Genomic DNA, 26,820 nt, shown 5'->3' on the forward strand with positions numbered 1-26,820 from the left:
TTGAGGAGTGTTAGCCGGCTAGCTCGTTGGAGGCTAAGCTGGCTATCCCGTCCGTGTGGATTTGACGTTTCATGGTGGATGTTTATCAAACAGCCCATAGAGATTCCTGCCTCTCTTGGTGTCGACGATGGGGGATTTACCTGAATTAGACCAGAGCCCGAAGTGAGTATTTTCTCTGTGTTTGCATCGCATTTGATCAATTTGCCCAACTTTATACACAAACATCTACAGCAAAGCTTGCTAGCTAAACCGCTACTGATTCCTCCCCCCGAGCTAACTGGTTCTAGTTATCCGCCTGGTTTAGCAGTCTCTAAATCCAGAAATCACTCTCCTGTTATATTTAGACCTAAAACAATCAATGATCACTTGTAAGATGGTTAAAAAAACATACACCTCACAACTAGTAGTGAACTAGCCGACTTTCTGTAGCATTCGTTAACCTCATGTCTTAACTGGTCAATCGCAGCGTATATGCTAAACTAAACTATAACCCACTATGTGGCCGAAACCTCTACCAGATCACCTCATTCACAACCGTGTCAATCAGTGAATGAGCCAAAACAGATCTGATGTATGACTGTCCCGCTAACACGGACGGACGGACGGACGGACACCGAGGCCTCGCCACTAGGCCTCTGTATCTGCGGTGTAAATTTCACAGCCTTCCCCCCACGCCTGCTTCCTGTGCAGCCGTTTTATTGGGGTTATTCTCGCAGGCTGCCATATTCAACTCACACGTTTCTGTCCGGCTCGTTCTGCTTCCAGCGAGCAAAGAGAATCGATAGGAGGTTAGCATGGGCATGAAATCATTTGCACGATTAGGATTGCTTCTGCACAAATTTATTCGAGATACAAACGTGTAACATTGAACATGCATATTACACGGGCACCTATTCTCTACAGCCAAACGGGGTTTGTGTGTGTGTGTGTGTGTGTGTGTGTGTGTGTGTGTGTGTGTGTGTGTGTGTGTGTTATTGGCCTTTGTGTTGTTGCATCGATCGAGTGTGCGTTATGTTGAGGGTCTGCCATCGTTTTCTGCACATGTAAGGCTTTTGCTCTCTGAGACAAAAGGTACCCTCTTTGAACAAGGACAGGTAACCTACTGATTTGCACCCGGTTTAAAAAGAAAAAGAAAAGCCCCCCAAAAAAACATTTGATCAGTGTTGTAGGATTTCACCAGCACGTAGTAAAGCTCGTTTTTTTGCAAATGTCTAGCTAAGACTCGTGCAGTTCTCCTGAGACGTGTTTACCCTTGATTTTCAGAGTCTGGGCAAACATTTGCATATTAATTTGGTTTCCTTTTTGGCGTCACGCAGCTCTCCATCTTCCCATTAACACTATCAGATTTTTCTAAAATTGTGTTTTATCTCGCACGTTTCTGACAGTGTCACAGTTGTTCTCCTGACCTAAGTATTAGACACACCACACAGACAAGTTCGCTCTTGCCATAACCTAATTACATCATCAGGGAGACGAACAATCTCAACTTTTTAGTGCACAAGTAAATATATTATACACATTGAGGTGCAAACAAATCAGCACCCCAGTCTAGGGAGCTCATCAGAATAGGTAGAAGAGAGTAGCACGGAACCGAAGAGTCATGTCTGTTGTTGTTGCTTCTCGTCAGGTTTTGCATTACATCAGAGAGCGTGCTTCTCTGAGCTGCTTTATCCCAGTGAGGGAGCTTCCATCAAGGTGCTCCTCGCTCGGCCTGCCTCAAAATGGATGCACTGCTGAATCCTGAACTCAGGTAAGCTCCACACGTGTCACTAAGCAACTATGATCGAGGGTAAACTTGTGTGTTGTTTCTGACCGGCGAGAATGCTGCCTTTTCATTTCATGTTACGTGTTTCCTGGTTTTAATAGACGATCAGGTTATCATGACCCCCGGATTATCGGAAGTTAGTGCATGTAAGTGTTTAGCGAGGCTGGAGTGAAATTTTATACCAGCTCCACACACAAATTAGTCCTTCATCAGCAAAGGAGTTTAGATGACTGGGCAGATAAGTATAAATAATACAAAGCTAAATTTTCAACTGTTGTCACCTGTTTTCACAAGCTGCATAATCTCTATTCTTGAAAAAAAAAAAAAGATCTGTGGCAACTTTTATTTTATTTCTTTTTTGCACAGTGGTTAGTTTTTTCTTTTTCTTTCTTCTTCTTCCTGTACACACCTTTAAAGGCAGACAGGTTTTGTTGTCTTTCTCAAAGATCTCATTGGTGATTCATTGTTTTAAAGATGGGCTTAGATCCCAGTGCAACTAGAGATACTTTCTCACACAGGGTCAGACAATGTATTGTCAAGTTTCTGAAGCAGTAATTATTAGCACCTCTGAGGGCTGCAAAATGAAACCCCTTTTTTATTATGATGCAAACATTTATGTCAGGTGGGTGCAGTGAGGGAAAAACTCCACTCCATATCCCAAAATGTCAAAGCTAAATCCATGTGATATTTTTTTGACCTTCTGCAAGTTCCTCTCATCTTCATGCATGATCTTTAGAGCTTTGTTCGACTGACTATTGGGTCCCTGGTTATCTTATTTTTAAAGGCCCTTCTCTTTCGATGGTTCAGTTTGACTGGAAAGCGAGCTTTAGCAAGAGTCCTCATTTTTCCAGTCTTTTTTTCCATGTAAGATTTATGTAAGTTGCTCAGTGCTGTTGCGAACCTTTAATGGAGCAGTGTGTTGTTGTTTTGTTTTTTGTTTGTTTGTTTTTTGCAGCTTTTCACCAAAATTTTCATTCTGCCAACAATGTGAATGAATTTGACCTGAACTTTAAAGGATAGTATTATTTGTCTTTGCAAATTAGCACCTCACTCATATATACAGTATCTCACAAAAGTAAGTACACCCCTCACATTTCAGCAACCATTTAATTACATGTTCTCAAGGGACAATACTGTAGAAATTAAACTTGGATAGGTTTTTAGCAGTGGCGGGCCGTGCATTTGTTACCTGGACCTTGGGACTTACTTGACTTAATCCACCTCTTAATACCACCACGATCACGTTGACATTTTAGAAACCATCCATACTATACAAAAACGCAATATAACAACACGTGGCATTACATAGAGAGAAGCATTTCACATATGGAGGGTGAAAACCATTTAACTAAAACAAGAAACCCAGTTAAGACTTCAAGCCTCTACACTACAATCACAACTGTGCCATCTACATTATCTGGAGCAGTTCAGAATCGATATTTGTCTAATAACATGACAAAAATATTAAAATGTAAATTAAAAAAAAAAAACTCACCAGAGATGCAGACTCATAATTTGCACTGTTCCTCAGAGGCTGTAATCCAGTGGTTTCGCTTGTATTCACTGGTCTGGAAGTGGCGAACAAACCCTTTCCCGGGCTGAGACAAGCTATCTAGCTTTGTTTTTAGCTGATCTCTCCTCACGATGTCTAGCTTTTCTGGAAATGTCCACCTTCGAAATGGATTTTTAAGTATGTCCGAGACTAAGTCAATTTCTATTCCATTGTCAGCCATTGTGGGTGTAAAATATTCCGATGTATTAACACATGTTCCGATGTATTAATGTGTGCAGAGTGCTACACATGTGTTTTGCCAGTTGAACTTGGCTGTAACAGTTTCCCTCTGACCAACCAATCAGAGGACGGAAAAATGCTGAAGCTCTTCTGGGCCTGCTAGCTGCCCTGTAAGGCGAATATGAAATCTGATTAGTTAAAGAAACAGACTCATTGCTAACATAGGTTATGGTACATCGGCCAGCACTACTGATTCTGAAGGCCCTTGTCAGATTAGAACGACATGGCTGCACATAGACGTTGAAATGTGATTGGACAAAAAAAATCTGACCTACACGTACTGGAAGCAGTGCAGCCAAGAGAAACGCTACGAAATGAAGAGAATAAACTGTTGGGAATAAATTAATACAATTTTATGAAGCTAATATTAGAATTTAGGATGTAAATGTGGGTCAGTGCTTCTGATGGTGTTTAGGCCAGCAGAGAAGGCTTTGCTGGCCCTGACTGCCCACCACTGATTTTTAGAGAAGTCAATGTGCAGCTTTTATAATGGTACCGATTTACTGTCCTCTGTAACTAACTCAGCATACAGCCATTATTGTCAAAATAACTGTGTGTGTATGTGAGTAAAGTGAGTACACCCTAAGTGAACATGTGAAACTTTGTCCAAAGGGTCAATATTTTGTGTGAGCACTATTGTTATCCAGAACTGCCTTATCCTCCTGGGTATGGAATTCACCAGAGCTGCACAGGTTGTTGCTGGGATCCTCTTCGTGACATCATGGAGCTGCTGGATATTCTAGACACATGGCGCTTCTTCACCTACCACTTGAGGATGCCCCACAGGTGCTCAATAGGGTTCAGGTCTGGATACTCGATCACCTTCAGCTTCCTCAGCAAGGCAGTTGTTATCTTGGCGATGTGTTTGGGGTCATTATTATGTTGAAAAAAACACCCATTTGGCCCAGTTTCTTAATGTGGGCGTCATGTTCTGCTTCAGAATGTCACAGTACATGCTGGAATCTATTACCACCAGGACTCAACTTCATTGATTGACCCTTGCGAGGTCTGTTCTGAGAGGAATCCGTCTTGGAAAACTGTATGACCCTGGAAACTATACTGTAACTCAGTTTAAGGGTATTACGGATCTTCTTATAGCCTCAGCCATCTTTGTGGAGAGCAACAATTCTATGTAAAATCATGTACATGATTAATAGGACGTGACTTTGCACGGTTAAGCTGTTATCAGTCAGGGTGTACTCACTTTTGTTGTGTTATGTAGACAATGTTGGCTGTATCTTGTTCTTTTTCAGAGGACAGTAAATCTATACAGCTAAACAAGCTGCGCACTGGCAACTCTAATGCTATCTGAGTTTCATTTCTATATTATTGTCCCTTGAGAAGACACTAAAATGGTTGCTGAAATGTGAGGGGTGTACTCACTTTTGCAAGATACTGTATATTTATTGATAAAACTAGTATGTGATGTCATTTTTGATCTAGATTAATCTCACTAGGGTTGTCTGATGCAACAAGCCTGTACAATGTTACATTGCCAAGATTTTTAATGCGGTTTGTCAGTGACCACAAAAAGCATTGGATTATGCTAGTAGAATACTTAATTTATAAAAAGCTTTAAAAGAACATTATTTTCCTTTCAAATAGAATTGGACATAAGCCAGTCTTGATGTGCACATCTGGAGCTGGAGTGATTTGTGTAGGTGTTTTGGGCACAACAGTATCAAAAACTCTTACTGGAAGCACACTTACCCCAATCTCACTGACTCTTGATATTCACATGAAATTCAGTATGTCTATAAATGTAGTGTCAAATGTGTTACTGTGAGCAGCATCAGCAAAAAAAATCCATGTAGACATTAGACCGCTTGTGTGTATAGATATAAAAGGCTTTCATTTAAACGCTTTTGTTTTTGTCTTCTTCTTTAATATGCCCACAAGTTAAATTCGAATGGCAGATTTTCTTTTTTTTTCTTTTTCTTTTCCCAAAGTTTGTAGTGACAAACTATTAAATGTTTATCAAACAGCATAATTGGTGCATGCATTATAGTGTAATAAGTAATAATTTTTTTTTAAATTACAGCTGCCATTGTAAGGGTGCTTATGAAGGTCACGGGAAAGAAATGATTCTCTGTGGGTCATGTAACCTAGTTTTTGCCTTGAGATCCTTATTTAGTTCTTAACGATAAGTGATATTCCTGTTTTCAGGTTGAATGTTACATTTGTGTGCCATAACCAGACCACTGTACGATAGAAATAAATTCATCAGTAGTACCCACAGATCTGAAAGGAGTTTGCAAGCTCTGGTTTGAAGGGAGTGGTTGTGTATGTAGTGTCTGTAATTTCATGCAAGTATGTAAAAAAGGAACACATTAGCTAATCTATCAGGCAAATAAAACCCTAGGCATAACATTTATGGTAGCTAGTAGTAGGTGGTATATTAGGCAGCAACATTTTGTTCTTAAAGTTGACGTGTTAGAAGCAGGAACAATGTGCCAAATTTTGACATCTAGAAGACTGGGGCAGAGCATCTCCGAAACTGCAGCTCTTGTGGAAGTTTGTGGGTTCCCAGTCTGCAGTGGTAATAATCTCTCAAAAGTGCTCCAAGGAAGGAACAGTGGTGAACCGGCGTCAGGGTCCCGGGCGGCCGAGTCATTCATGCACGTGAGGAGTGAAGGCTGACCATGTGGTCCAATCCAAAATATGAGTTCCTGTAGCACAAATTGCAGAAAAAGCGTTACGGTGTTAATGCTCAAAGGGTCGGCTGTTTTAGGCAGTAGATACTTAGGCAGTTGGTCATAATGTTATGCCTGATCAGTGTGTACAAGCTAATGTATTTTTCGGACTATAAGCCGCTACTTTTTTTCCACGTTTTGAATCCCACGGCTTAAACAACGAAGCGGCTTATTCATGAATTTTTCCTGTCTTTTTCATGGTTTCACAAACTTCACGCCAAAAAACCGAACCCCATAACATTAGACCAATGAAATTTCCGAACGGAAACGGAAAAAAAAAGCACCTTACCTGTGTTCTGAGCTGCACGGCTTCAGGAGAAAAAATTTTTTTTTTTTTTTTTTTTTTAAACGCACGACGATGCCAAAAGATAAACTCTCGAGAGAAATAGTTGTGAAAGGAAGGAGGAAGACAGTGAACAATGACTTTCTTGGTCGGCTACTGTTTAGATACAAGCCATTGTAGCGTGTTGAGTCTGGGTGAAGGGAGAGCTCGCTAACTCCAGTTGCAACAGAAATCATATATAAGCACAGACAGGTTTCCAAAACTCATGCTTTTTTAATTTTTCTTGGCAACAGCGTTACGGGTTAGTCAAAGAAACCTAGAAATGAGCATCAGAAAATAATAAGGACATATTCCTCAGTCTTGCACACACGCAGTAATACCGGCATAATGCAGTGGCAGGCTATTCCCAAAATACTGCTCTGCTCCTAAAGGAAAAGCAACATATTTCACCCGTTGCACAGCGTAATGTGTCTTTCGTTAAAGCCTGTGTAAAGTACATTAGTTTCAGTGTAAAGACACTAAAGACATTGGACGGCTTGTACACAGGTGCGGCTTATTTATGTTCAAAATAAAAATATTTGTAAAATTTAGTGGGTGCGGCTTATATATGGGTGCGCTTTATAGTCTGGAAATTACGGTAAAATCAATTGAACCTGATGCGTGATGAGGTAGTTATGTAAATGCATTGAGGCCAACTAAAGAAAGGAAATCATGTCCCTAATGCAGTAAATGTCCCTGATGATGATTCTGTAAAGTTACTGATCTACTGTTTTCCCCCAATGTTTTACAGCCTTGTGAAGAGGAAGGTGAATTGAAATGGTTGCTTAGTAGTATGTAGCTGTTACAAAAGGACAAATTTGATATCCGTTTAAATCTATTTATAACATTCTGCTGCTTAAAAATGCAGCCCAAAACTGCTAAAAGTACACTGTTCCAAGTGAATGAATAGTGAAACGTGTTATTTTCTCAATGGAAGTGAGCTAGCAGGGGAAATAGAAATATTGTTTTACACATTTCAATAGGAAACTTTTGGTCTATAGTCTATTTTGTTGTTCACAACATGATTGCAGAAGGCATGCCTCATGTTCATTTTGGTAATAGGTAAACTTCAATTTGCGATTTGCTACCGTCACAGCGTATGTTGAAAAAATAGGATCTGACTAGGAACTGAAGGCAGTAGTTTCTTTGCTTCTTTACTATAGGAAGTTAGTAGCTAGCAATCAGTCACGTAGGGTGATTAACAGCGTGTTTTTCTCTCTCACTTTCCTTTTCTCTTTCTTTTTACACTGCCATATAAAAAAATTTTCTATTTCCTTAAATGGAATAATAAATAAGATATTTGGTTGAACTTTAACACTATTGCACTCCATTTGTTGGGAATTGGTCTATTTGGAGAATGTGTACCTTTTTTAAAAAATATAATTTCAATCTAGTTTTTTAATTGAAATATTATCTATTAAAATATATATATATATATATATATATATATATATATATATATATATATATATATATATATATATATATATATTATATTATTAATATTCTATTTTAAATTTTATAAAATGTCTTTCCATAAATATTAATTCAAATTTTCCTTTTTTTTTTTTATTTTTTTTTTTATGGCCTGCTGCTGCTGATGACTTCAGGGAAAACACAATTGATGGTTCGGTATGCAAGTTTTCTTCTGGATCTTCTGTTGTGAAGCTTTCTCTTTCCTTATATATGCGTATGATGTTCTGATTATTGAATTTATTGTGCTCTTTTGTTCATTCCCAGATCAAGGTTGAAAACACCTCACAGCAAGTCATATTTAGAGGCCTTGCTCCTCGAGTTGTTTTAACAAACCATCTCCAGTCTAAAGTGAATCTTGAGAAACAGGGTCGACAGAAGGTCTCTTTCAGCTTCACCCAGACTAAGAAGCCACGCCAGAAAGTGTTCCTTGTCCCACAAAGTCCAGAGAAAGGGGCAAATGAAATTTCTCCTGCAGTGCAGTCTACAAATTTGCCCCCTGCAGACCTTACAACAGGACAGAGTGCTGAAAGCAAGAATGAGCAAATTGAACCCCCTGTTGTGCCCACAGAGTCCCAGGCAACACAGTCCCCAGTACCCCTCACCTGCAAAGCGAAACATGACATGATGCATTTTAAGAAACAGATTTTGAGTATGTCTGTTGTTGAAGAACAGCCCACAGTCAGTGCTTTTTTAAATGATGCCATCTCAGAGACCGAAGTTTTAATTAGATCTTCAACAAGAATTGAAGGTGAACCCCCTGTGGCTCCCCCCCAACAAAACTCTGTCCCTGACTGTTCAGAAAAAGTTATCAGAGAGGAAAGCGCTCAGGAGAAATTAAACACTCGCCTTAAGGGACCAAGCGATTCCTGCCATATTGGGAACGAGTGTAAGGAAAACATTTCTGAGCCTGAACACAGCAAAAATGTCCACCAGTCAGACAATACTCTGCCAGGTTCTGACTTTGATGGTGAGTCTGTTCGGATATCTTCTAACCAGAAGTCTAGTGATTCCAAGAATGTGGCAAAGTCTGATAGTCAGAGTGTTTCTGTTAAGAAGTCCTCAGGCTCCAAAAGTGACGTATCGGACAAATCCAGATCAGATAAGAGAGAGGAGAAGGATGAAAAAGGGTCTAGCCGAAGTAAATTGGAGAGAGACTCTAGACACACCTACTCACGATCTTCTCGTTCTGATCGAAGGAGGACCAGGAGTCGGTCACGGTCTAGATCCCGAAGTTCCCGGACAAGTTCTTCATACTCCAGATCTGAGAGATCAAGAAATGAAAGGCAGTCAAGGACAGATAGGTCACATTATCATGATTCTGAAAGGAGATCCCACAGAAATTCACGCGAACGGAGGAGGTCACGCTCCCGAGGTGATGGCAGATCGCGGGACAGCTCCGACTCTGAAGATGACCTCAGGAAGCTCAGGACTCGAGGCAGCGATTCAAGCCGGTCCTCCACATACTCTAGCTCACAAAGAGATCCGAAGACGTCCTCTCATTCAAAATCCTACAGAGACTCAAAATCCGACTCAAAGTCTTCTCCTCATTTGTCAGAAGCTGACAAAAGATCACAGTACTCAAGAATAGAAAGATCTGGGAGAACTAATTGCACTGAACCAAGTAAAAGGAGTTCTCCAGAGACTGAAGGCAGTCATAAAAAGTCCAATTCCCATTCGAAATCGGAGATACACGGTAAAACATCCAATTCGAGTAACGTATTAAGATCTGAGAAAAAGGTCCAAAAAACTAGCGGGAGTTCTGACTCTGATGATGAGCACAAAATGAAAATGCAATTTCAAAGCTCAGATCGGTCTCCTAGGTTATCTGATAAAAAACCAAGTCATTCAGATTCAAAGTCGAGTAGTGTTGGAGCAGATGGACAATTGTTAGCGAAAGTAAATATCAATGCTAAACTTCCACACTTGGGTTCTGACAAAAACAAGTCTCAGGGAGAATTCAGCAAGGTGGATGTTCGTTCCCAATGTGAAGAAAGCAGGCAGTCTAAATCAACAAATAATTCCTCTCAACAACAACAGCAAGTTATCCTAAATGACAGTCTGAGAAGTCATGTTGAGTTGCAAGATTCTGATCTTAAAGAAAAGGGTCCAGCTGCCAGTGAAGAGAATGGTAGTAAAATCCACATTACGCACAAGGACATTTCTTTAGAGGATGATCCGCTTGCAAAGCAGACCGACGTTACAGTTCAAAATAAAGTGGAGATCGTGAAAGAGGCACCGACTAACATCGCAAATGTTGGTACCGTTTTCAAAACTGTTGATTCCTCTAGCTTAATTGAGCCACCATTTCCAGGCTACACCCCCAGTCAGGATTCATTAGGTTCATTGCCAGACACTCTTTCTGTGAAAGAATTACCACCTGGAGAATGCTTGAAACCGAACACTAAATTTGTTTCCCAGTTGTTTCTTATTAATGAAGTCGATCCCCTACCGGTGAATGTCGAAACCTCTGAAAAAGTTAGTGAGCAGGCAGATATCAAACCTGTACAGACTCATGCTGCAGTTATAAAACATAAGGGTGCCCATGTTAAAAAGTCACGCTGGGATATTGTTGGTCAAGACACTTTGGAAATCAGTCCTCCGAAAAGGTTAACAATGAGACTTCCTATGTGAAAAAGGTTATTTCAGTTAAGAAAATTGATTTTGCCAATGACGCTTTCCATAAAGAAAACTGCGCAAAGGAAGAGGGAATTCCGGTCGAACGGACGAACGAGGAAACAACAGAGCCTGAGCGAGAAATCATGCAAGATTCTGAGCAGCTATTTTCTGCTGATGCACAACAAACCGATGAAGAAGGTAGCAAACATATCGCTGACAAGTCCCTGGCAAATCAAGGTCCTCTAAATCGTAGCTGCAGTCCAGGTCCTGTTATTCATGTTGATCAGACATATGCCAGTTCTGATCAATTAAACAGTGATGACGCGTATAAACCTTTGACTCAAAAGTCTCTTTCGTTCAACTGTGATGGTAAAAGCCACAGTGAGGAGAGTGAAACTGATGACTCCGACTCTGATTCAGATGATGGACAGGTCAGTCTGAAGCGGTTACACTCTGTGGTGGTTGTGCCAAAGAATTCTACTATAACCCATGAGACAACTGACCGGCCAACACCACCGACTAGCCCATTAACTCTCTCTGGACAGCTAACTTGTCAGCCAGATGAGTTGAGTATAAGCATTAACAATGAAATTCCCGGTATTTTTAAGACTCCAGTTAAGCCTTTGGAACGTTCACTCGAAGGAAGCAAACACGATCTCTTGTCAGTTGCTGAGAATAAATGTCTGCCTTCTGGGCACACGCCCTACCAGTCCCAGAGCGATTTGGTCGACAGCACTAGCCAATCTGAGGCAACCACAACACTGGGTCACGCAGAACGAAACTGCACTGTCAAAGAAAGACCAAAGACTTGTGTCCGAACTGACCAAGTACCAAGCTATATTCAGAGAGAGGCTGAATCAGGGTGTCCCCAGTATCAGGACAATCCAGACAGTTGGCATGGAAGAAAGGGAGGACAGGAACAATTTGTAAAGTTTATTTGCACAGATAATCTCAGACCCCAAAATGGTTTGAACCTGATTTGTGATTTCACCCAAACCGAGCAGCCCAGCAGCACATTTCAGCAGCCAGACAGCAGCCACAGCACTCAACACCCACCCCAAATAGGAAGTACATTTGCCAGACAAGATGGTGGTTACTGGACCCAGGCTAGCGTCTTTAATAAAAGCATGCCAGGCAATACACTTGTGCCTTCTCCTTGTCATGAGTCGGTGTACCAGATCCACCCTGACTCTTTAACTAATGACCAAGAGGAAGATTACGAGGGAAAAGCATTTGGACTTGATGGAGGGGTACAATCTAGAAAACCTCCAGGGTCATCTGCATTTGTTCAAGCCAATGAGATAAGCAGCAATTGCAGCTTTGTAACAGCCACTGCTGAGAGCCAGATAATCTCAGAGCCACCAAGGGAAAGCAGCCAAAAGCCTCATCGAGGTAGAGGCCCACCCAAGAAAAGAAGGCCAGACTTGGAGTCAGAATCAGACAATGAGGCTGAAGCAGGTCTTTCTTGTAAGCGAGAATGCTTAGAGGAGCATGAGCGGAGCAAGGACACAAAAGAGACCAAGGTTTCCTCGCAGCAAGAAGAACAACGTCCACTGCTTAGTCTGAAAGAATTTTTCGATCCTGGTAATTGGAAGGATAAAGCTAAGCAAAAAAAGATGCCTCCTTATTTCGACCTTATTGAGGAAAACGTCTACCTGACAGAACGGTCAGTATCTCTTCCTGATTACATTTTTTATATTCTGAACAGTAATAATAGTAATGTTGGCATTTTCATATTCATAACAATCAGAATCTAACATTGGGAAAAGAAATCCAAATTTAAATAAGGTTGTTTAATAGCAAGTCAAGTCATGTGATCAGTCAAATCTGTCTGTTCCTGTGTCTGTTAAATCAAGCGCTCTCTCTCTCTCTCTCTCTCTCTCTCTCTCTCTCTCTGTGTATATAATTAATCCAAAGCTAGGTTAAAACTTACATTCAGGCTTAAGGCTTACTTATAAGAACAAAATTGGTGTGCATGGAATGTTTGTTTATTTGGTTATTGCTAAAATACTGCTTTTCATCAGTAAAGCGATTAAAAGCCATTTTAGGACATTCATGTTTAAAATAAATAACAACCAGTGCTGCACGATTAATCGCATCGCAATCGCGTTGTCAGCTTGTGCAATTATATGACGCCAAACACTGCGATGTAATTAAATATAAGTGCGCACGTGTGGACACATGCTTTCTGAGAACGGTTTGCAGATTTTTCCGCGCCGCTAACAAAACAAAAAAAGACCTCACTTTAGGCAGCGCACGTGAGGCGTGTGCGGTCACGTGACTTTTCGATGTGCAGAGCGGAGACCGGGTAAAGATGGATGGCGAGCAGACCGACACTGAACTGGTAGTCGAAAAACCCTACCTCTGTTATATGGCAATCACCATCACTTGGTGATCAGAGAGATCTAGCAGATCTCACTGGTTCCGGGTTGAAAAAAAGAGACTATTTATTTAATTTTCATTCACTTTTGACTCGCCACTTTCCTTTCCTCGTACTCATGCCCACTCACGGTAACGCACGTCTTTCCTCGAGGCCAAAATGTGTAACCCGTGCACACTCGCGGATTGGCGCCTTCACCTGCCAACCTTCCCTTTCCCACACAGATCCCCATCAGCTCCGCCCGGTGTATATATATATATATATATATATATATATATATATATATATATATACTCTCTCTCTCTCTCTCTCTCTCTCTCTCTCTCTCTCTCTCTCTCTCTCTCTCTCTTTCTATGTCTGTTACATCCTGTGTACAATTTCCTTGATAACAATCAATTGCATGGCAATCGCATATCAAAGTATTGAGCAAAATAATTGCAACATGACTTTTTGTTTCCCAAATCGTGGAGCCCTACTAACAATCCATAAAATCTCTGTTAAAAATAGCAAGAAGAATAAGTCACATCGAGATATTAAGCGAATGCAGTGCGAGTGCGCGGTCCTTTCCAGAGAGGAGCGGGCACAGGGAGTTATGGCGTGCGGAGAAGATTGTTTGAATCGCCTGCTGATGATCGAATGGTATGTGACCTCATATTCGATCGTTTTGCTTAAGCCTTGTGCACAATTGTTTAGCTTTAACGTTGCTTATCACTTAACGTTACAACTGTAAAACTAAACTGTATCACTACAATACTGTAGTATTCACGATACTGAAGTGTTTTTTCTCTCTCTTTTTTATTAAGCTCATCACGGTGCTTAAATGGAGTATACTGTTCAAACCGGCGCTTTCAGATGAAGCAGCACGCAGATTTTGAAGTCATTCTAACTGAAAGCAAAGGCTGGGGTTTGCGGGCTGCCAGAGACTTACAGTCGTGAGTACCAAGTGCAAATGAGCCCAATATCATAAAGGACATTATTCAGAGATTATTGAGAGACAGATTTTAATTTAAGTTGATTGAATCCAGGAACACATTTGTGTTGGAGTATTGCGGAGAGGTTCTGGATCACAGGGAGTTCAAGTCACGGGTAAAAGAGTACGCTCGCAGCAAGAACGTCCACTACTACTTCATGGCTTTGAAGAATAATGAGGTGAACCTGTACCCTTTGGTCAAACACAAACATGCGCCAACAGCAGCATTCGATTCAATCATTTAATCGCCGTCATTTAGAAATTGCATAGAGTCCTCTTTGTTTCATTTATAGATCATTGATGCCACACTGAAAGGCAACTGCTCAAGGTTTATGAACCACAGCTGTGAGCCCAACTGTGAAACTCAGAAGGTCAGTGCTGTTGACGAGCATGAATGAATGAATGAATTCCTCATTCTTTGTGTAGAATCTTTTCATTTGGAAATGTGGTGTTAGGGCTAATTTCCATGGTGTCTGGAAGTTCTCATTGTTCAAGCAGGACCTTTTTGTTGTTGGTTTGTTTGTTTGTTTTTTGTTTTTAATAAACCGTTTGTTGCCTCTCCAACAGTGGACTGTGAATGGTCAGCTCAGGGTTGGTTTCTTTACCACCAAAGCTGTGAAAGCTGGGACAGAACTCACATTTGATTACCAGTTTCAAAGATATGGGTAAATTTGCCTCATTTTCCTTCAATACATTTTAGTTCAGTCTCTTACAGGATTCAAGTATCGTTAATATTGTGATTTATGTTTATCTTCATCTCCAAGGAAAGAGGCACAGAAATGCTACTGTGGAGCACCAAGTTGTCGCGGCTTCCTGGGGGGTGAGAATCGTGTTAGCGTACGGGCAGCAGTGGGCAAAAAACAAAGGGAGCGGTCTCGGAAGAAAGAAGCAGTCAGTGCACTGACTACAGTAAGTGGCTTCGGCCCAAACAATGTACAAGCTATTTAAGAGCAGGAACAAGATGAACCGAACAATATCTCATCATGGCAGCCTATAGTGCTTTATTTGTAGCACAAACAAGCACACACTTTCTCTTATCTGGATGATTGCTGCAGTGATCCATCAATGACAGGAGTATTGAGAGAAGTATACTGGGCTGATTTGGGTCAGATGTGTACCTAGGAACATGTTAATTGCTCTGAGACTTCAAGTGCCACTTTTGGTCTATAGATACTATTCGTGAAATGACATGCGCTGAAGGAAATTTGACACGTGAATTCCACTGCTATAATGGAAATGAACTTAAAGCTCTGCGGACAACATTTGGGCTCTTTTCACAACATTCCATTGCTAATGTAACCATTTAGTTATTATTTATTTATTTGCCCTTAGAACTCATTGTGTGTGTTTGGCTTCCCATGTTACAGGTGGATGAAGAGCTGGAGGCTCTGTTAGAGAACGGGGAAGGTCTGAGTGATGAGAAACAAGTGGTTTCACTATGCAGACTTATGGTGCGTGTGGAAACTATGGAGCAGAGGCTGACTTGCGTAAAACTCATTCAGGTAGGTCCCACATTGAAAACGTAATTGCGATTTAATATTAGTAACAGGATTTAATAGATGATGATGTATTAGCTCAAGTTCATATTTATTTTCCATGTTTTATGTTTGTAGAACACTTCAAACTCTTCATGCCTCAAGCAGTTTTTGGATCATCATGGTCTCTCATTGTTGTGGATATTCATGGTTGATTTATCTGAAGCCAAAAGCAACTCCGTTAATAACATCAAACTGCAGATGGAGGTAAATGTGCAAGGAGTATATACGTACACATCCGCACAACCAGCTCCGAAAAGGATTTTCTTCATGGTCTTTAACTTTGCATTTTATTGATATGATTTGTAATGGGTGGTGGTTTTGTTATACTTAACATCTTTTCTACATATTACATTAGTTTTTCTTCTTCGGCCGTATTATTACCTAACATGGGCACATTATAGAAACAAGAGGAAGCACGCTTATGGCATTTTCCTCTAGTTTTCTGCCATTTCCTTCTTTGCTTTCTGTGTTTGGCGGATCTAGTTAAAACCAGACCTGAAAATCACATAGAAAAGACACAATTTTTTAGCAGCAAAACAGATCTTTTTACAGGTCACTGTTTAATGTTTTAAATAAAAACTTTACAAGATAAGAACCATTTATATGTTTATATATATGTAGATTTTAATTTGGCCATTTCTGATTAAACATTTAGTTGCAGCCAATATTTAGTGCACACGCTTTTACTGTCTACACTACAGTAAAATAACAACTGAATCCTTCCTTATTGTACTGTCCTGCTGTGTCTCCGCACAGATAATGAAGGCACTGGCAGTGCTGCCCATTTCTACTAAAAACATGCTGGAAGAGAGCCGTGTGCTCCAATTCATCCAGCGCTGGGCCCAGAGCCATCCACTTGGCCAGTCTACAGAGCAAGACGGTTACTCCAGTGAGAGCACCTCCCGAGCCCACACACCTCTCCCACACACCCCTGACGGCCCCCCTGCCAAAACTGTACCAGAGCTGGACGGAGACACACCAAAACGTGCTGTCTACCGCAGACTAAAGATCATCAGCGAGAACAGCCTGGACAGTGCTCTTTCAGAAGGAAGCAAGGTCTCTGATGGTAAAGAGGAGGAAGATGAAGAGGAGGAGGAGGTGGAGGAGGAGCCCTTGCAGGAGGTCACAATGGGCACAGCAGAAAAAAGTGAGACAAATGAGGAACTGACTGTAACCCCAGAGCCACTAGTTAAACAGGAAGCTTCAGGTGCTGTGGAGAGTAGTGAAGCAAAACAGGAGATGATGATGGAGGATGTTAAGCAGGATCAAACGGAAGCAGAGGAACCTGTGGAGGACTCTGCAGAGCAACCAACTAGCAAGACAGATGAGAACCTGTCTGCTGTCATGGAGGAGCACTGTGAAGCTAAGCCTACTGAATTGAAAAGTCAAGAACAGACACCTGCCATAGAGCAAGCCCATGATCCTGCCCCTGTCATAGCTGAAGAAGACACTAGCCCTTCTATGCATCCTCCTGATGAAAACACTCCCAGCTCTGAGACGACTTCTGAGATTGAGAGCATTGTGCCTTCGGTTGCTAACATCATGGCTCCTTCAGTCATCGGCACTGTGCCTACAGAACCCCTTGATGTCAACATGCCTTCAGATGGGATTGAAACCACATCTGCTGAGTCTACAGTTAACCCAGAATCTGCACCTCTTAACTCTGACAACATTCCACCTAATTCTGGTACCAGCTCTGCAGAAGACCCATCAGCTACTGATCGTGCTGTTACTCTGGAGGGCAGTGCTTCAGTATCAGTGGTTGGCACAGCAGAGGTGCTGTCACTGGGAATAGTGGCAACAGAGGGCACCATGGTGGGCACACCTTCCCAGGATGAGGAGGAGGCTGTGTCTGACGTGGAAAGTGAACGAAGCCAAGAGCCTCAAATTGGAGCTGCTGACATCAGTGAGATGGCTACTCGCTTACTTGACAGCTGGAAAGACCTGAAGGCAAGATTACATTACATAAGATAAAAAAAAAAAAAACAGTACATTGTTTTTAATGATATTTAAATGTTGTTGGTAATATAATTGGAAAAACGATTATAATAATTTTCATCAATCAATCAGGAGGTGTACAGGATCCCTAAGAAGAGTCAGGTAGAGAAAGACTCAAATGGTATGTGAATTTTATGTAACTGTATTGTTTAATGTATGTATTGAACTGTGTTGTAATCTCTTTTTAAAACCAGTTTATCCCTGGACATGTAATATGTTGTTTTTTTTTGTTATTTCATATGCAAATCGTTCTCAATTCTGATAAACAGACCGTAGTCGGGACAGGGAAGCGATGCTGACACCCCGCACATCCTCTAGCAGCCGTGAGAGGGAGCGGGACAGAGAGAGAGCGGGACTGGGACCGGGAGCGAGAGCGAGACTGGGATAGGGAAAAAGACTCGTTGCTGCGTAGCGGCGAAAGGCGTCGTCGTCGAGGCTCTGCCTCTCCCCCGTACCCATCTCCTTATGAAAGGAGCAGTCGTAGAAACGAAGACCGGTGAGATGCATAGTACACGTTGACACTACCACTATATAGTTCCTCTATTATATCATGTGCCTAACCGTGTGGCTTTATTTCAAAGCTATGATTCATCCAGCAGTAGTAAGAAATCTCGTACCAAAGAGGCTCGTACCAAGCTTTCGACAGAAGAGCGACGGAAGCTCTTTGAACAGGAGGTGGCTCAGCGAGAAGCCCAGAAACAGCAGCAGCAGCAGCAGCAGCAGCAGCTTCAACGACTAGCATTCAATCCGCTTGTGTATCCTGCAAGCCCAAGCTTCATGAACTATCCACCAGGCTACCCTATTCAGACCTATGTTGACCCATCTAACCCCAATGCGGGCAAGGTACTATTACCTACACCACCCATAGACCCTATGTGTGTGACTGCAGCTGGCACAATTGCTTTTGATCAGACTTTGGCAGCTGACCTGACTCTGGCTTCTCAGTCTCCCAGCACCACTCCGGCCAGCTCAGCCACAACCCTGGCACATGTTCCTGCTACCCTGGAGTTGGCATCGTCTGCCCAACCACAGCAGTTTGTCCAGCCAGCCGCGCCAGCTCAGGACCCTGGCGTCACTGTCCTGTCAGTTCCTGCTCAGACAGCTGGCGCCCAAGTGCAGGGCCAGCAGGGCTATGCAACCCTTTGGGATCCCAATACGCAGCAGGCAGTGACCGTGCAGCCTGCTCAGCAGTACTCAAACGCAGCCCAGCCACAGACTGCCATCTATTACCAAGGTCAGCCATGCCAGGCGATCTACAGCATTCCTGCAGGTTACCCACAGAACAACACTCCTGTCATTCAGGTAGGAAACTTGACACTTAACTAGCATATACCTTATTTATTTAGGAAATCCTAGTCATACAAAATATAATATAACTACAACGTGCTCTAGCAGAATTGAAAAAATGGTGCAATATTGTATGTACTAATATTACTTCTGCTAATTGTCTCATGTCCATGTGTCACTGCAGACGTACACAGAGCCAGCTACTGGCTACCTACATGGGCAACAGGTCTATGCTGGGCACCAGCAGGGGGTGGTGGTCCAGCAAGGTGGCACAGTAACCACCATAGTCACATCGCAGACTGTACAGCAGGTAGGTAATGAAGGCTACAACACCACAAGAGGGGGCTGTTGGGCCTATTTTTTTTAAAAAACATATCCACACAGCAACAAAAGCTTCTATTAGTTTTGAATTGTCATGAAGTTTATTTCTTTAAAATGAGGATTAAATAGCACCTTTTTAAAGACAGTGTAATTTTATTTTTGCTGATTTTGTTTTAGGAATGTGTTGCCACATTGGAACATGTGCAAATTGATCTCGATATTTCAAATAAAAGACCCAGTTCACTGTTAAGGACAGAAAAGATTTACACTGATAATCTAAAATCAATTTGTGTTTTTTTTCCGTTCAAATATTGTAATTCCACTTCTAACTCCCCTATCTACAGGAAATGATTGTTCCCAACAACATCATGGACCTTCCACCTCCTTCACCTCCCAAACCTAAAACCATTGTCCTGCCTCCCAGTTGGAAGGTGGCGCGGGATCCCGAGGGCAAGATCTACTACTATCATATAGTCACCAGGTATAAAATTCTGCTAGCGAGATCTTACTCTGTGTCCCAAATAACTCTCTTTGATATCTTGTGTAAGTCTTGTATCTTACTTGTGTATTGACAGTAAAGCTATCGTTAGAATATACTTCAGTTTCTTAGATATAGTCTTTTTGGTAAAATAACTTTCGGTTGTGCTTGTTTCTTTCATAACCATGGTGACATTGTAGAACTTGTGTAGTACCCTTATATACCTGATGTGTACCTGATGTGAAGATATCCTGATTGCTAATATTTATGCCTAAAGTACCATTCATTTACAGATTAAAAAAAAAAAACAAATTCAATCACTCATCTTTTTGATATTGTGAGAATCTTTGATGCAGTGTTCCGTGTTGGACTGAGATCAACAGTGTTCTCGAACAAATAAGTATATGAAGTCGTTTGGTGTATTAAATAGGTTGGAGCAGTTATTAGTAAATTAATAAGATGTTTATCAGGTGTTATTGACTAATGCTAAAATTTGACAATGGCTTGAGCATGCCGTTAGATCTCATCATTACAAAAGTGGCTTTTTCCTGTGAATATGTAAATATAAACATTTAAGTAGTGGGCCCCTGTGCAAGGCCCTTAACCCCGTAGCTGCTCAGTTGTATATTATGAAGTATAAAATGTTGCCAAATGTAAATAATTAGCAGGCATAATGTAGACTATAGAAATGATAACGTTATAGCATCATTAATATAAATCAGATTGGATTCTGAGGTGCAGTGAGGTGTTCCACACTGTAATTATATTATTTCTTTCAGTCAAGTGCCTAATAAATCTCTTCATAAGCGGTGTAAGATATCACAAATTTTGCTTGTGTATATTAGGCAAACTCAGTGGGATCCTCCTAGCTGGGACGGAGTTGGTGAAGAGGCCCCTGTGGAGCATGAGGCTGAGATGGACTTGGGGACACCAACATACGATGAAAATCCATCAAAGGTTAGAACAAGATCTTGATCTCATTCACGGCTCGCCAAAGCTCATGTTTCTTTAAATGGGAACGGTCCAAAAAGGGCCTGCATTGTTCTGGAGTTCTCTACAGCATTTGAGGTTTGTCTGAGCTCTGTGGTAAATTGAAGATGCTCCACAGTGTAATAGACAGCAGCTGGAACCTGTCCCCAGAGAGAGACAGCACTTTTTGTTATGCAAAGGGATACGTGTTTGAACTGCTCTACTCTGAGCCCCCAAGCACTGGTTTTTTTGCAGCGTGCATCTATGGTAGCATTTAGAAACTTTAGGAATTGTTTATGAAGGCCTTTGGGGGTTTGTCATGCCACATCTGTCATACCCTTTTTCCTTACAGACCGCTGTGCAGTAAAGATGTTTGCTCCTTCTGGCTCTGCTTATTGTTTTAGATCTGCTTTCCAAAAAAATCTTTATTTTACTTTCTTTCTTTCTTTCTTTCTTTTTTTTTTAAATCCTAACAAAACCCTATCTGTCTGTAGTTATAAAATATTTGCCCTGAAGAAATAATTGGACACATCGTAAAATATAACACCTCGATATATGTTTACAGTTTTCCACCAAGACAGCTGAAGCAGACACGTCCAGCGAACTTGCAAAGAAAAGCAAAGAGGTCTTCCGCAAAGAGGTATACTACACACACTCATGCTTACAGAAGTGTATTCTCTATTTTCTTTTTGTTCACTTACCTTTCTGCTTCATCCTGTTTATACCTAGATGTCACAGTTTATTGTACAATGCCTTAATCCATTTCGAAAGCCTGACTGCAAAATGGGCCGCATCAGCAACACTGAGGATTTTAAACACCTTGCCAGGAAGGTAAGGAGGAGTTCAGTTTGAAAGTTTGTTTTTGTTTTGTTCCTTTTACTATTTTCTGAAAATAAACAAGTGATTTTTTTTTTTATATTTGTTTATCCTTCTTCAAGTCACTGTATATGAATGTCTGTTGAATCTCCATGATATTTACATGTGTGAAGATAAAAAAAAAATATATATATATATATATATATATATATATATATAATTAATTAAAGGAAATACATACATTTACATTTGTTGGGGTGTCTACAAAAAAAATCATTTTCAAATTCAAATAAATTTCACTACTTCCAGTAGTTTTTTTTTTTAATATTATAAATTATTATTATTATTTTTTAAGATGCTTTTAATGAGGCATGCTTTTGGCAATGCTGCTGCATAGGAAATCCTGCCACTACTAAAGACGTGTTAAAGGTTCTAAATAGTTTTCATACAGAAAAAGTATTTTTGTATTCACACCACGGTTGGGTGCGTAGGAAAGTTCTAGAAAAATGTAGACTTTTGATCAGTATAATGTTTTTCATTTACCAGTCCAGACCCGTTATTAAACAAGCGCTTATGTAAAAGCCACACGTGGAATATGTTTGATCAGGAATGCTTGTTTTCCGTCGCCAGGTCTGTGTGTGTGTGTGTGTGTGTGTGTGTGTGTGTGTGTGTGTGTGTGTGTGTGTGTGTGTGTGTGTGTGTGTGTGTGTGTGTGTGTGTGTGTGTGTGTGTGTGTGTGTGTGTGTGTGTGGATGGTCATAGTCGCATGTAAATATACACATCAATCTAAGTAATTACTTTGATGAAGCCCACATTTTGCATTAGAAGGTTTACACACTATTTGGAAACGAGGTCCAAACCCTGCAGGTGGTACAGTGCACCATTAGGTGTGTTTACATGGAGCATTGTAATCGCTTTAAAAGTCCAATCCGAAAAAGAGGGCTCCACATAAACACCTCAATTGAAATAAAAATGCTCAAACCGTATAAAATTGTGATCAGTTTGAGAGGGGTGAGATAAACCTTTCTATAACTCAAACAAAATATAAAATTCTGCTATGTAAACGCTTTAAACCGATTACTTGCAGAAGACTTTTTTTACTGTGCTCTTGTGAACACAGGATTTGCTGCAACACCACTTCCGGGTTTGTATAAAACAACCGTGAAGCGCATAATTGGCGGAATAGGATTTATACCTGTGTGAATAACAAGCGATTCATTCGAAAGTTTAGTTTCAATTCCAGCAATGCAACCCGCTCCCCACCGGTCCTTACTGCGGACCTCAATCCAGACGTATTGACGCACAGCCACCAAAAACACAGCTTCCTGCACCCGTTTTTTCGTTATTCTGATTTAAGAGCAACATTTTACATAAAAATAGCGCATAAGAAACAATGGAACTCCATGTTGACAGGAATAAAAGGTGGCAAACAGGACATGGGTTAATGTGCGCATGCCACAGAGTCATTCGGATCGAAAGCGCCAGCACACGCAAACACCACACCGGATTAGATAACGTCTCATATCCACCGAATCTTTCGAATCGGAATGGCAAAACAGTGTACGTGTAAACGTGGCTGGTGTCAATTGAACATAGATTAGTATCATCAATCTGAAGCTCTCCAAGTTTGTCATGCGCATAAGATTTTGAGCATCTTCATACTGTGGATTTCTCGTGCTACGTCTGCGCACTGGTACCCTGATAGATAAACTGTTATATTCATAAATACTTGTGATTTTTCCTTGTTTTTAAGAACTTTTTTGTGGTGTGTGTGTGTGTGTGTGTGTGTGTGTTTACAGTTGACTCATGGAGTAATGAACAAGGAGCTCAAATCCTGCAAAAACCCCGAGGACCTGGAGTGCAACGAGAACGTTAAACACAAGACCAAGGAATACATTAAGAAATACATGCAGAAGTTTGGAACTATTTACAGGCCTAAAGAGGACACCGAACTGGAGTAGGCTCCTTCCCCCTCACCCGCGCCGGCATCTCTGGAGCCTCAGAGTCCATCTGGTGGTGTTTTGGGTTTTTTTTGTTTGTTTGATTTTTTTTTTATACTAACACTCTGACCTTGTCCTTTACTGCTGCTCTGAAAGTTCTGCCCCTGCACGGAGACAGGATAATCATGCTGAAAAAAAAGAAAAACGTACAAAATTCTCACAGCCAGCAAGCAGATAAACGTGCAGAAAACGCACAAATAGGGTGCTACACAGACTTTTCTCCCCCGTATATCATTTTTACGCTTTCCGTCTTCTCTGCGTCGACCTCCGCATTACAGCGTCACCTTCACTCGCAGGACGCGCTGCAGCTCCGGGGAGAACATGGAACCCGAGAGCTCATTCGATTTCCTCCGTTATCTGCCTGCGAGCGTTGCCCTGGTTCGTGTTTTGAAAAGTCTCTGTCAGCGGTGGCTTGTGTCAGCGGCCATTATCGAAGGAGACAGGCATTTCCTTACCAGCTGTTAATCAAGACTTCCAGACGAAGGAGAAGCCGAGACTGTCAGGAAAAGCTGGAACGATGAAGTGTGTGACGATTTTTTTATTTATTTTTTTTTTCAGGTGGGGGAGGAGGCGGGGGGGCTCAGGCTATCGGAGGTTTGCGCCCATCTTCGCCCCAGAGCGTCGAGCGTGGCTTTACTGCGCAGGATCTCGGGATCATTTCGTTTAGCTGCATTTTTAAAAAAAAACAAACCTTTTTAGAGAATTGACGTGTGAAGGACGTTCGTTAATGTACCCACTCACTCTAAGCCACTCTTGGCCACTTTTACTCTCCTCACAGCAGAGACATGTAGCATTTGTTGTTTTATCAACTTGTTTCTCGCTGTTTTACATTAACTCTCATTAACTAGTGCTCTTTTACTAAGATTCAAGACGGTTCAATGTGAAGCTTTCCAGGCATATGATCTTTTTTTTTTTTCTTTTTTTTTTCTTCTCCCCCGCGGTAAAGCTCATCAGGGTTCTTGTACGATAACGACATCATGAAATCCTCTCACGTCTTTTTAAGTTGCATTAATTCTCTCCCCACATGTATTATATTGCTTTATATGTGAATATATTGAGAAATAGTTTTTTGAAATCCTTTAAATAATCAGAGACATTGTAATCGGACTGTGGAGCTTGTGGTTTATTGTGTAAATATGTGAATACCAAACTAACTAATATGGTCAGTCCTCAGTCCAGCCAGCAGCTCTAGTGCTCCCATAGCAACCAGGATTCTTTCCCACAGCTCTGTGTTGGGTTTAATGGGGTGTGTGGGTGGTGTATTATTATTATTTTTTTTTATTTTTTTTTCTTGTTGTTGTTCATTTATTTTCCCCTCCCTTTTTATTTCTTTCTCTATTGAAAGACATTTTTTTATGTATAAAACGGAGCCCCGCTCCACTGTAAGTACTGTGCAAGCACATTGTCATACTGAGTGTAAAGAACATTTTAAAATAAACTGTTTTGTAAAAATAAGCACTTGCGGTCTCTCTGAGCACGCTTCACGCCTCGTGCCGTAGCCGCCTGTCGCGTTTTATACGAACGTGTCGAGCGGCACCGTAACGCTCAGAGCGCTTTGAAGCCTGGGGCTTCCTAAAGCTGCACTATAGAGTGTGCAGGAACACAGCAGATGTCTGGCTCGAGTAACTCTAGAATCAAAGTGATTTACTATGAGACTGGATGAATACAGCTAACCTAACTTCTGTCTTCTTAACAGTGAACAACCCCCCCTCCCTCTCCCCCTCTCTCTTTCCTCTTCATTTCTTCTTCTCTTCCAGGGCCGGGCATTCCTTCAGCACTGCTCCAGACCGCAGTTAAGCAGATCCATCTGGAGAATGTAGAAGCATGCAAAGGCGCCCAAAGCTCAGGCGCTTCTCACGTCCTGCTTAACAGAGCGGCCTAAGAAATCATTAACAGATTTGCGAGTGGGTGGGTGTTGGGGGGGTCGATGCTAGGAGCTAAAACGCTGCATAAAAGTACCAGATCCTCAGCCCCAGCTGGGCCTGCAGCACTCCTGCTCCATCTCTAGAGTGCAGCTTTTCTGGAAGCACACGCTAATGTGTACGCGACCTAGTGAGCGCTCGTAGCGTACTGACTCAGCAATAATAACCTGATGAAATCTCTGAAGGAAAATCTTTCCTGAGACTCGGTTGAAGAGAAGCTTGCGCTGTACCATGATGTTGCCACCACCGTGCTTCACTATATACGCTTAGTGGGTTTTTTATAAGGTATCTTGGTATTATTAGATCATAACACATAATGCCACGTGTTTCGGATGACTAAAAGGTATTTTTTGTATTCACGAGTGTTTCGTTCTTGCCACCTCTCCCTTTTTAACTCCAGTGAGTGACAGCTGCCTGCAGCTCCTATAACAGTGCTGTGTGCAGTGCAGTGTTGTGCAGTTACTCGTTACTTCATTTAAAAAGTAACTGTTACTTTGTTGATTACTTACACCAACGCGTTACTGTTAAAAGTAACTTTTTAGTTACTTTTTTGAAGAACCTTCTTTAATGTTCCCATTAATGCCCTTTTATGCGTTATGGTCTACAAACACAAAACTGATTTTAAATACAAAGTAATTTTTAAACACTATTTTATTTAAGTCAGAGCATCACAAGGATTTCTGAAATAAATAACAAAACAAGCTGAATAATATATTCACAATCAAAAACTAAAGTGGCTTCTGCATCATAAAAGCTGTTGAGTTGAGCTCTTAAAAATGTTCCTTTCACAGCTGAAGTATGAAAACTATCAACAATGTAGAACAGAACACCGGGTTAGCTTCTAGCATGGAGTTTCTGGAGGAGCTTCAACAGATTGGAGTTGCTGTTTATCGCAGTAGATACCACCTTCGAACCAGAAAGACACAGCTTACATTTGACTAAAAAGTTTTCGTCTTTATCGTCTACACTTCAGCCAAAATTCATTCATTTAAAAAAAATGTAACCGGTAATGCACCATACGGTAACGGAGTTACTTTATTTTTAAAAGTAACGCATTACAGTATTAGTTACTGTCAAAAGTAACTGCATTACAGTAACGCGTTACTGCCCAACACTGGCTGTGTGTGTCTTATCACAGTTCCTCACAAACGGTGTGTAGACTTTTTATATCTACTGTAGATCAGCACTTTCACTCCAAATCAGACTCAAATGAAGGTTCAGGTTCATGGTTTCTGTGCTTGGTTGTAATTGTTATTACGGTTGTAGAGGTTTTAAAGTTCCCCTACAGTGTCCTCTGTACAGAGATATAAATTTTATGCTTATAGAAAAGTTTTCCACATTAGCAGGATGTTACGGTATATGAGGAAACATTGCAGGGTTGGAATGCTGAACGTAAAGCACACATGACCTCGTCATATATTCTTTTCCTTCATCCTGTACTTCACTTTTCTGACAGTCCTGCCTGTGGAACTCACAT

The 26,820-nt window shown here is 41.2% G+C and overlaps 1 protein-coding gene across 1 annotated transcript; it reads left to right on the plus strand.

Annotated features, from left to right (window-relative positions):
* The first annotated feature begins 25 nt into the window (after window positions 1-25).
* setd2 (SET domain containing 2, histone lysine methyltransferase) lies at window positions 26-24,876 on the plus strand. Its single transcript, XM_046846783.1, is given in 24 exon segments — window positions 26-162; window positions 1,628-1,750; window positions 8,183-8,204; window positions 8,313-10,635; window positions 10,638-12,330; window positions 13,552-13,683; window positions 13,848-13,976; window positions 14,070-14,193; window positions 14,308-14,385; window positions 14,582-14,679; window positions 14,779-14,923; window positions 15,382-15,516; window positions 15,628-15,756; window positions 16,309-17,502; window positions 17,623-17,671; window positions 17,820-17,892; window positions 17,894-18,046; window positions 18,132-18,852; window positions 19,022-19,147; window positions 19,503-19,639; window positions 20,482-20,593; window positions 21,171-21,245; window positions 21,335-21,436; window positions 23,221-24,876. Coding segments are annotated over 23 exon segments (7,941 nt in total). The 5' UTR covers window positions 26-162; window positions 1,628-1,721; the 3' UTR covers window positions 23,383-24,876.
* The last annotated feature ends 1,944 nt before the right edge of the window (window positions 24,877-26,820 follow it).

Source organism: Silurus meridionalis, chromosome 4, assembly GCF_014805685.1.
Source record: "Silurus meridionalis isolate SWU-2019-XX chromosome 4, ASM1480568v1, whole genome shotgun sequence".
Lineage (NCBI taxonomy): Eukaryota > Metazoa > Chordata > Actinopteri > Siluriformes > Siluridae > Silurus > Silurus meridionalis.